Source organism: Talpa occidentalis, unplaced genomic scaffold, assembly GCF_014898055.3.
Source record: "Talpa occidentalis isolate TD23 unplaced genomic scaffold, MPIMG_talOcc4v2.1 talOcc4.16, whole genome shotgun sequence".
Classification (NCBI taxonomy): Eukaryota; Metazoa; Chordata; class Mammalia; order Eulipotyphla; family Talpidae; genus Talpa; species Talpa occidentalis.
Window position 1 is genome coordinate 56,531,345 of NW_023601653.1, and position 12,184 is coordinate 56,543,528.

The 12,184-nt window shown below is 43.0% G+C and overlaps 1 protein-coding gene across 1 annotated transcript in view; it reads right to left on the bottom strand.

Moving 5' to 3' along the window:
• The window catches only part of AEBP2 (AE binding protein 2), a 65,967-nt gene extending 56,338 nt beyond the window's left edge, over positions 1-9,629 (bottom strand). Inside the window, 3 exon segments of the mRNA XM_037514265.2 lie at positions 8,974-9,128; positions 9,131-9,301; positions 9,304-9,629. Of these exon segments, the coding sequence (XP_037370162.1) occupies positions 8,974-9,128; positions 9,131-9,301; positions 9,304-9,627 (650 nt within the window). The 5' untranslated portion in view covers positions 9,628-9,629.
• Positions 9,630-12,184: the final 2,555 nt, after the last annotated feature.

The window sequence follows — 12,184 nt, forward strand, 5'->3', positions numbered from 1 at the left end:
AAACAAACAAACAAATAAAGAAAGAAAGAAAGAAAAACATGCCTCTATAAATAAAAAAAAAAAAAGTGTTTAAAAAAAAATAAAGTAGACTAGGTAAGCATGTAAGTATAAAGACCTGATTTTAACATTAAAAATGTTATAGTCTAGAGAAGACAAACACATCTGATTATTTCAATACAGCACCGTAAATATGAAGCAAAATTAGGATGATTTTGAATCCAGAAGAACCTATCTAAAATATCTTTGAATGACTGGATACAGCAAAGCTACATCTGCAATCTTCTGGGGTTTTGTCTAAAGGGCAGGAAAAGGAACTTCTGTTTCACTTGCCAAATAAACAACAGAATCACCACATCTAAACTCCCAATTAATACTCATGAATAAAAAACACTTTAAAAAAACACTTATTTTTAAGAAAAAGAACCAATCCAAGCTTCAGAGAAATGAAATAAATTGCCAGATTTTTGCAGGCAGTCTCCAGTAAAGTCAGTATAATACTGATTACTTATTCTCACTACAGTATTCTTTCCACATCTCCATGCATAAGAAATGGAAGAATGAGTTAAATACACCCATAGTTAAACACACCCATAGGCACTTTTCATACCCAAGTCAATTAGCCATAGCTATCTTACTAAGCTACTTCTCCTATTTTACAAGCAAGCAAACAACTTTTGAGAAGTTCTCAATGCAAGCCTTTCTGACCTAAGGCTCATACTTGCTCACTATCCAAAGTTGTTCTAGTTTTGTGTTTTTTTTTTTAAGATTTATTTATTTATGCATACAAGAACTGGGGTACAGGCCAGAGGTGCGGAGGGTGAAAGGATTCACCAGAAACAGAGTGGGGAGCAGAACAGGCAGACTGACTGAAATACACTGCTGAGGGGAGCCGTGGGCGAGACAGGAGAGGTCTGCTGTGCCATATGGGTAGCTCCCTGGATGGCCGGGGATCGAACTCATGCTACAGAGGCCGCGGATAGCTTCACAGTGTTGTGCTTAAGCCCCTGCGTCACCAGGGAGGCCCTGTTCTAGGTTTTAGTAATGTATATGTCTGGAAAAATAAGGTAAGCTATTGTTCCGTTAAAGTCCTAAAGAAAAACTTATTATTCAGAAACAGTAATAACATTTTTATTACAGACCACTCAGGAAATTAGCTTTTCTTTCCTCTGATTTCAGTTTCCTAAGTATAACTTTTCCTCTAACTTCTACCCCAGCCTAATCTCTTCATTTCACACCTGCACTATCCCTACAACCTAACTGGTCTCCCAGCTCCCAAACTTTCCTTCTCTACCTCTGCCACATATGATTAATTTTCCAGTGACACAGTTTCATCATTCTCCAAAATAAACTTGAGAATCCCAAAAATGTATCAAGCACTGTGCCAGGTTCTATGAATAGAGCAATGACCAAAACAGACATGGTTCCTATTCTCAGGAAGCACACCGCGTAGCAGGAGAGAAACAGTAAGAATCACTCAAGTTGTGATAAGGACAATGAAGAACTTTTGAATGATAGCAATATGTCTATCAAAGAACCAGGAATATACTGCCTTGAGAAAATGTTCAAGATAACATCCAAATGTGACTAGGAATCACAGAGACAGCAGTTGGGGAGAGGCAAAGGAATTCGATACCCAAACCTATACCCAGAAAGAAGTGTGCATGTGTCTTGGCATGAAAGGTCTCCCATTAGTCATTAATTCTTATTGTCCAGTTCCAATATACATCCTAAGCTAGACAGAAGTCTCTTGAATATGCTAAGATGCTTCCTTCCTCTGTCTCATTTAGGCTTTCTAGATATTTCTCATCATTCACCTAACCCTAAAATCCAGCTCCTCTCTACCAACAAAACTCTTAGTCATTGACTATATTTTCTAGTTTAAATTCTAGTCATATTTTCTAGTTTAAATTCTTTTAAAAGATTTTATTTATTTTTGCATAGAAGAACTAGGGTGCAGGCCAGAGGTAGGAGGGTGGGGGAAGCGTTAAGTGAATTCACCACAGACAGAGTAGGGAACAGAACAGGCAGATTACTGAAATACACTACAATGGGGAGCTGCTGGCTAGACAGGAGAGGCCTGCTGCGCCATAGGGGTTAGCTCCCTGGCCAGGGATAGAACTCAGGCCCTCGTGGTGGCCTTTTGTGGAGGCAGTGCTGAGACTTAAGCCCTAAGCAACCAGGGAGGCTCCTCTAGTTTAAATTTTAATGTGTTGTGCCACAAGCAATTTACAGAAAAACTAGGAAAATTATACATTCATCTTCTCATTCCTGTCTTTAAAAAGTAAACATTTCAGAAGGCACCATAACATTTCTTTCTTATCAGTGCACAGCACACACAACTAAGCAGTAAATACTCAAAAAATGACTTCAAACATCTAAACATCGATCTGATCTGATCACCTATGCATGCCTAAAACTGACCATTTTGTTCTAAGGTCAATATAATTATTATTTTCACAAACACAATTCAATACGGAATTGGTTCACTGCAAACCCATTAACATTACTAGACAACAAACCTCCAAGCTTTTTACTAACATAGCAGCAGCTTCACATACATATTAAAAACTATTAATAAGTATTATGAAGTCTTTTAAGTAGACCATAAAGAAAAGATAAATGCTATAGAAAATTGACAGAATGATAGATGTGGAGTGAAATATTACTGATCTAGCTACACTTTTGCAAGTTCCTCCAACACTCATTTACAGATACTTGCCGCATATTTAATAGTTGGTACAGTATATTTTGGCATTTCAGATCTTACAATGCTTCCTAACAGCCGCCAGATATGAGAACATTTGTGTAGTCCACCTCCCCAACCCACATGAGTGAGGGGATTTGTTTTATTCACCCAGTACCTAGAATCATAGCTGGCACTTCACGGGAGTTCCACACACATCTCTAGAATAAACACCTACCACATAGTAATTGCTTATGAAAAGAATAGGAAGTTTTACTGACCCCTTTTTGCAGATAAGAAACCTATGGTAGTAAGACATTAAGTAACTTAAATAATTTTCTCATGGTCACCCAGCTTGAGAACCAAAGATCAAATCCAAATATTCTGACTCATACAGCATTCACCTCTATACCTTTTCCCCTCTGTAACCTCAAAATTTCCACTTTACTTGATAAAATGTTAACCATTGCTCCTAGCAACTTTAAAAACAAAAAAACCGCAATCATCCATTGCAACATTATTATATCACACTCAGGTTTTTTAAAAATGCTTTTTATAGAAATTTACAATTTCTAATTTATCCCATCATTTATCACTTCTGGATCTTCTCTAAATCAACAGGTTTTCAACTTAGAAAAAATTCTATGAGAATATCCAAGATGCGTACTCAGGGAAACAAGAAATTTTGCATACAAATCTCACAGGTATTACTAAGTACACTCCCAGAGAAAGCTGGCCTTAAATTCACCGATGTCAAGGGCCTCCCTGGTGGCGCTAAGGGTTAGGTCTCAGCACTATGGAGCTATCCGCAGTTACTGCAGCATGAGTTCAATCCCCTGCCAGGAAATGAACCCACATGGCACAGCAGAGCTCTCCCGTCTGCTAGCCTCAGCAGTGTTTCAGTCAATCTGCCTGTTCTGCTCCCCACTCTGTCTCAGGTGAATTCTCTCACTCCCCCTGCACCTCTGGCCTACAATCCAGCTCTTATACGCATAAATAAAAAAAATAAATCTTCAAAAAAAAATTCATTCACAAATATAATGATCCAATTCCTGACCCTATTTAGTGTCCTTTGTTTACATAAATTCTGTAATTGGTATTTCACCTTAACACAAATAATTAACTGGATTGAAATGAGCTGTTTTGGGGCCTCCCCTGGTGGCGCAGGCGGTTGAGCGCAGCACTGTGAAGCTGTCCGCAGCCTCTGCAGCACCGGTTCAATCCCGGCTGGCCAGCGAGGGTGCCACATAGTGTGGCAGATCTCCCCTGTCACGCCTGCTGCTCCCCTCAGCAGTATATTTCGTCTGTATGCCTGTTCTGTTCCCTGCTCTGTCTCTGGTGAATCCTCTCACCCTCCTGCGCATCTGGCCTGTACCCCGGTTCTTGTATAAAACAAATAAATCTTAAAAAAAAAAAAGAAAGAAATGAGCTGTTTTAAACTGTCCTGGTTTCAAAAACACCATCTAAAACAATAAAGATAAAGCAAGCATTCAAGTGACTTGTTAGTTCACAGAGCTCTTAAACCAAGGTCCAAAATTCCTTTGGACTTCAGAACACCTCAGAACTAATGCTCTATGCTTTTACTTAAATCATAATCTATGTGGCAATACTAAAATTCCAACTGTGTCCTTAGAACCCAGATTACAAGCTCTTTACACTGCAATATTTCTTCCACTTACAGAAGGCGGTAGGAGTACAAATATGGGAAGTAAAGGAAAAATTAAAGCCCAATTAAAAAAAATTCACTGTGGTATTCTGATGAGTTCTGAAAATGTACATTTACAAAAATGTAAAGCAATTTTATGTATAAGAGTATGAATTTTAAAAAGAAAAACTTGTCTGCTAAATGAAGATATGTTAAGAAAGTGTGAAAGATTTATTTAGGTCATATAGAAGCACTGTGCTTTCTTCCTTACTCTCAGATCACTTCCTCTGAGGGAAACAGTCTAACAAAGATACTGACTTGGTGAGTAACTGAGGCCTCCTGACAAGAGCTCCTTCGTAAGTGAGCCATCTTGGAATAGGTTTTCCAGACCCAATCAAGCACTCAGATGACCAACAGATTTAGCTGAATCTCTCACCACGTGATAACAAATGTTTATTATTTTTTAAATTGCTAAATTTGGGGGACATGTTACACATCAATAAATAATGTAATAGGTAAGCTTGAAATTTCTAGCCTGTTTAAAGTTAATGAAGTTTTGTGCAAGGAGACATGGCAAAATCTACACCTTGGAATTAAAAGTCTAGCAGCAACAGACAAGATGGATGAAGTGGAAAGCATTTTGTCTTAAGAGTTCTGCACACAGTACATATCTATGCCTTATAGCAAATTAGCTTACTTACAGGATGCCCTAACTGAATCAATAAGGTGGTAGTAATGTTTCCAAAAAGTGAAACGCCTCAGACTCTCGCCATACAAATTCAACCCTGAAATCTGTACTTTTTATGTTTTCCATTTAGTTTTTAGCACTGAATCATACCTATCTTAACAGAGTTGCAATTTAATTATAGTATAAATGAAAACTGAGAACTATTAGCTCTCTTCCCCAAATTTAGTAAAAATGAAAGAAGCTAAAAAATGGATTCTGGACACTGAACAGCTGCCTCAGAAATGAAAGGGGTAGCAAAATATACTGGGGTTCCATCATGAAGTGTGACCCAAATGTTACTAGACAAAGTCTTTCATGGCCTCAACCACAGATCCCTAATACTGCCCACAACCTCAACATGTAGCCTTCAAGCATTAATGTAATTTACAAGTTTAGCCTCTATCACCAAATATCACCCTATCCTTACACACACAACTTGTAACTTGACACTTGGATTTATCCAGAAAAGATGGTAAGAGTGACAAAGAGTTGGCTTGGCTTTTTCAAATTAAGTCATGGCTTATATTCTAGTTGAATACATACACACACACCCCTTATATTCTAGTTGAATACACACACACACACACCCAAGTTATTTTAAATTCCAAAACTACACACACGCCCCTTATATTCTAGTTGAACACACACACACACACACCCCCAAGGTATTTTAAATTCCAAAACTCTCTTAAGGTAATTTACTGTCTAAACTTAACCTAAAAGTGTAATTTTTTATAAAGTACTTAGGGATCTTACACAGCTATCTATTTCCCCCAATTATAACCAAAGTTAAAGTAAACTACATTATCAACTTCAAGGTTTTCAAATTTACCCAAAGAAACACATGAATGTATTTATACTAGTTTTGAATAACTTCCACCCAGGGAAAATAATGTTCTTTGTTTCAGATGTCATCTAATCATTTTACAATCATTTTTCACCACAGCACTTCCAATACATGTTTAGGAAATGACACATTGGATCACATGCTTTACTACCTGATTCTTAACATTTTTTGAAAAGCTCTTATAGTTAAAACTATTTGAGAATCCAACAAATAAACTCAGGAAGTACAATCCATTTCAAAATGACAGAAAACCTGAATAGGTATTCTAACAGAAAGGATAAATTCTAATATTAATATCAGCGCCATAGAAATGCCTCTTTTTTTAAAAAGCACTCTAAAACCACAATATCCTTCCATCAGCTACAAAAATAAAGACTTCCTACCATGAAATCAATCTATAAAATCCAATTACATTGGTGTAATCTGCAGGACAGTTGATAAGAACTACGGGTACGTTCCAAATTCAAAATAACTAACAAAAATAACCTCACAGGCAACATGGGGACATTTCAAAATTAAGATTATGAAGTCCATAACCAGTTTCACTAGTAATTTATTTATGCAAGTCATAAATAAATCTATTACCCTGAGATGATAAATCGATTACAGTATTTTGTAGTGTCAAATGCGTAAGCATTAGGAAAAAGCAAGTATGTTTGGTTGGTTAAGTTTTAACCTTGTACCATGTAGTACCAACATCATTGCTTCCTTAACGTGAAATATAAGGAAAAAACCAGATATTCACATGAATGTCTAACAAATATGAAATAAAGCCAAAACTGCTCTTTATGAAAAATTATTTTACCAATAATTCACCCCTTCCTAGGGGTGTAAAGGATGGATATTAACTAAAAATTAAAAATAACATTCGATACATACAGCTTGTTACTTAAAGTGAATTCTTCTAACTCTTTCAAAGTGGAAATAAGGGCATCTGAGAACTTTTGTTCAAATGCAGCTCCACCACTTGTAGTCTGTATTTACTGTTTTGAATAAGACAGTCAACTTGTTTCTTCACCTGTTATAAACGTTAACAGGTATCTACCTTGCACCAAAGTTGTGAGAATGAAAAGAGTGAGACAGGGCCTCCCCAGGGGCGCAGCGGTTGAGTGCTGGGTTGCGAAGCTGCCAGCAGCTTCTGCAGCGCCAGTTCGATCCCTGGCTGCTCCCCTGCCACCGGCGGAGGATCCCACATGCCACGCAGACTTCTCATGCCGCCCGCTGCTCCCCTCAGCAGCATACTTCGGTCCTTCTGCCTGCTCTGCTCCCAGCTCTGGTGAATTCTCTCACCCTCCCGCGCTTCTGACTGTACCCACTGCTTGTATGTATAAATAAATAAATAAATAAATAAATAAATAAATAAATAAATAAATCTTTTTTAGAAAAAGAAAAAAGAAAAGAGTGAGACATTCAAACTGGGCGAGCTAGGCGTTGTGTGTGCCAAGTAAATGGAAGACTGTGGTAGACTCTGATTGTATAACTAACATCAACTTCCAAACACCTAATGCTGCCAATAAAAGATATTAAAAAATTATAAATAGCACATGCTTTATCAGGCAGTTCACATCAATTTTTAATTTTCTTAAAGACATTGCCTATGACTACACAGATCAGTAAAATCTTCCCCAGGTTTATTAGTCTGTTTTACCCCAACATGTTTTAAATAAGACTTTAAAGTAAATGTCAAACGGAATCTAATCCAATTTCCAAAATATTTAGGACTCTGTATGCTAACATTAAGAAAAGACATTAAATATAACCCAAAGCGTTCATTTTTATCAGTTAGCAATCACAAGTCCCAGAACTTGACAATATTTAAACTTTTAAAATCAACTCAATTGTTAAAATTCCTACTGCTCATCAAAATATTAGTAGATGGTAAAATAAATGTAATAAACTTGAGAAGCGATATAATATTAATGACATGGCCCCATTCAAAAAGTACATTAAAAACCCATTAACCAAATAATAAGTTTTCCGAAGAGATCAAAAAGTAATGATAGTAGCAATCAAAACGTAACATTACAATAAAATTTTTAACGACCCGAAAAAGTGAAAGACCTTTTCGTCGGGCTCCACTTTATTTCCAGCAAGCTTTTAAAAAAAAAAAAAAAAAAAAAAGCTACTTCTTCAGAGACCTCTTCAGCACATGACTTGAAATGCTATCTAAAATCAGGATTGGGATTGGAAGGCTGACATATTACCATATAAATACTTTAAACCGCACATTAATGGGCTGTACACCTGTGTTTTGGGGGTGCGATTCCCATTCTCCTCGACCCGGTGAGGAATTTTTAGAAAAGGTATCACCGCACGATTCTTTCCGACAATGACTTGGGCGAGTTTTCAACTTTCTCTCCCAGACTGGACGGCAAGACAAATGGGGGCCGCTATGAAAATCTCGCTGTAGACCCCATTCCCGACTACAAATGGGGAACTTTGGCAGCATCGTTTAAAACAGAAAAGACTAACCTTCTCCTTGCTTTAGGCAGATCAGGGAGACGGGGGGCGGGGGACGCGGGGCGGGGGGTGGGGGGGAGGGAGTCTCCTCCGTGGACAACTAAGTTCTAGACCCGGCGCGACCAGCCATGTTGGAAAACACTTGTCATCAGGCTCCGACCGGCGCTCGCGACCACGGCCGCGCGACGCTGACCCCGCGCGCCGGGGTGCGTGCCCCAAGGCCGCCCGGGGCTCCGCCCGAGGGCCGGGGCCTACTTCGGGGGCCGTTCGCGAGTCCGAACTGTCCTTGGGTCCGGGCGGCGCGCAGAGCCGCGGGGGAAGAAGGCGGGGAGACCAGAGTTGGGGGGAACGGTCTAGAGTTGGGCGCCGCCATCCGCGGCGAGAGGGGCGCGGCGGCCCGCGGCGGTTTCCGAGTTGAGCGCCGGGGGGAGGGGCCGCGGGTGCGGGGAGCGGGGGAGCGGGGGAGGGGAGGGGGTGTCTGCCTAAAGTCCCCTCTGAGGGGGAGCGGGGGGAGCAGGGGAGCCGGGGGCGGGGGGTGTCGGCCGAAAGTCCCCTCTGAGGGGCCCGGCGCGCGGGAGGAGGGAGGGGAACGCCTCAGGGCGCGCACCGACCTGTCTTCCGAGTCCATGCGGCTCAGGGGCTCCCCGTCCGACGACATCTCCAGGCTGCCGCGCCGGCCCCCGGAGGTCGCGCTGCTTCCGCCTCCCCCGGTCCCGTAGCCCTCGTCGCCGCCGCTGGAGACGACGCTGCTGCTGCTGCTGCCGCCCCGCCGCCGCCGCCCTGGCTGCCCCGCGGTCCCTTGGGCTCCTCCAGGCCCTCCTTGCCGTCCCCATCCCCGCTGCTGCTGCTGGCGGCGCCGGGGCTCAGCGAGCGCGTCTCGTCGCTGCTGCTCCCGCCGCTGCTGCCCACCAGGCTCTCGGCGCTGCTCTCCTCCTCGCCCCGCCGCTGCTGCTGCTCTCGTCCTCCTCCTCCTCCTCCTCCTCGTCGTCGTCGTCCTCGTCCTCGTCCTCGCCGGCCTGGCTGGCGCTCTCGGGGCTCGGCTCCGACATCGTCTCCGCCTCGCCGCCCCCCGCGCCGCCGCCGCCCCCACCGCCGCCGCCGTTCAGCAGCAGCGCCGCCACCGCCTCGGCCTCGGCCTCCTCTTCCTCCTCCTCCTCCTCGTCCGGCTCGTCCTCGGGGGGCTCGGCGCCGGGGCTGCCGGCGGGCAGAGGGCTCAAGCGGGAGAGCTCCTCCAGGTCGGCCATGTCGGTGATAGCGGCGGCCATGGCGGCGCCTGCTCCTCCGCCTCCGCCTCCTCCTCCCCCCGCCGCCGCCGCCGCCGCCGCCGCCGCCGCCGCCTCCGCCTCCCTCTCTCTCCCTGTCTCTTGACTCTGGCTCCCTCGCCCCCTCCCCAACGCCCCAAACTCCGCCGACGCCGCCGCAGAGCAGGAGGAGGGCCCGCGAGCTGCGTCAGCCCGCACACGCGCTACGGAGCCCGCGCGGGGACACGCGCGCCAGTGCGCGACTCACGCGGAGACGCCAGCGCGCCTGCGCGGCGGCACGAGGCGGCACCTCCCTGGCGGCGGGAGCCGAGCCCGCGCCCCGGCCACGCCCCCGCCGCCGGCTTGGAGTCTCCGCCCCGCCTTCCCACGCCCCGCCCCCCCCGCCGCCGGCGGGCGCGCGCAGCCTCGGTCTGCTGCGGACCCGGGATTTGAACGGCGCCCGGAGTCGTCGGGATGGAGTCGTTCGTGCCGGCGGGGTCGGCGGGGCGTGTGCAGGCGCCGAGCCCGCGGTCGAGCAAGTCCCCGGGCTTCCGAGCGCTGACGGTCGGCTCGGAGAGAAAACTGATGTGGATAAAAATAAATAGTGCAGTGCAGGGAGCCGCAGCGAGCTACAGGTTTCAATCGAACTTGCGTTTGAGACCCCCCCAAGGGGTGGTTCAGTCAGTCGTTTCTGTTCAAGATCGTCAAACTTCTTGGCCCATGAGCCCTCCAAAACAATTTTGTACATTCTTATACAGTTTAAGGTGATATACAGTTTTTCCAGCTTGTTGAGACTATTTTCTCGCACTTTTTAAAGTAGCCAATGAACTCTGAAGACATGGCAGTTTAATGCCACCAATAGCCACTATTTTAAATACAATCTCGTTTATGTTTGGGTATTTTCCATCCTTTATCTTCTGGAACTCATATGCCACATCTTCAGAATTTAATCCTAATACTACATTTTATATTGCACTCCCTTGATGCTCATCGTGTAATTAAAAGGTGTTGTCTTTAAATGTCCTGTCAACGATGGAAACAAATATAGTTCGAATTCTTAAAAAATAAGCACTAAACGCAAACGTAACATTTTGGAGGAAATGCATCTTGCAGAATTTTTTCCAGCTTTTTTTTTTTTTAAACTCAGTGGATGAGTGCTACTAAAATGAGAGTTCTGCTTCAATCCAATTCCAAGTTTTCAATCCCATGGATGTAAGCATTGAGGAAACTTGTTTGCATAAATAAGTAGATGAGAATGAATGGAGTTTTGTTATAGTAAGGCAGCCTAATTCTTTGAACTCCTTCCAAATTATATGCCAAAAAATCACATAAAGATCTAACAAAGAAAAAATACTTTTAATGATCTATCAGCTGACAACTCTGATTGGGTCCTCTTTCAACCTCGTTGAAAGCAAGTAACTGAAAACCCCCTGACTTGTAAAAGGATGTGTTATCCATTCTCATTCAGTAGTCAATTGTTCCCTTTTTGGGTGTCCTGGAGGATTTTGCATCCCTGGGGTATGGCACCTTAGTAAGATTTAGGCTAGAGAAGAATTGTGCCTTTCTTTTGTAAAATAGGGGGAGGGTGGGTCCTTAGAACAATTGAGATTGGTAAGCACCCCCCATTACACGCTGACCCCCAGGGGGGCATATTTTCAGGCAGATCAGTTTTAGGGGTGGCTACCAAAGCAAAGTCAGAACCTGAACCAGAACAGACTCTCCTTTCTCAAACACAATTTTGGAAAGTCTTCCAATACCACGAGTACTCCAGTATTATATCTGCTGCCTTCAGTTTTGGGGCAGCTGTTCTTGATTCCTCTGTTGCCTCAAGAGAAAGCAGAAACAAAAATAATACATGATAGTATGGGGCATGATGGTTTGCAGATATCACATATGGTATAGAATACTAACCTCAAACATTTTAACTTCAAAGCTACTTTTTGAGATAGATGAAGAATGTATGTTATCGTCCTGTATTGTAAATTAAGAACTCTATTATTAGAGTTTAACCCAAAAGCATATATTAAGTTTATGTGCCAGGCACGACATTTAAGTACTAGACACTGGTATTCACAATTGGCTGAGTCAATCAAGGAAAACTTCATGAAGAATGTAGGATTTGTGTATACTAAGATCTATAATGACATCTATGTTTGATTCAGTTGAGCTAGTTCTTGAAGAGTGGATGAAACAGAATTCTGTGTGAGGGAGAATTCTAGGACTGGGAAGCATTATCGTGGAGTAGCATAAAAATTTATTCACAATAATGTAGTAATCATAAGAAAGCAAAGCTAGAAAATGAAAAGTTAAAGATTAGATTGCAGAAAATCTTGCAGTAAAGGCTTGACTTTGAAAGACAATGGGTATTTTTTCAAACCTTGATATGATTAAAGTAACTAATGCTTAAGAACTATGGCATAAGGTGTGAAGAGTAAAAGTGAATGGAGATTAAACGCACAGAAGTGACAGGCATCAAAGCTACAAACGAACTCTCTAAGTGCACTATTATTTATTCTTCAAGACTCCAATAAACTCTGTTAGAATTAGCTTTGGGGAGTAAAATCGTGTGTTTTCCATCAGT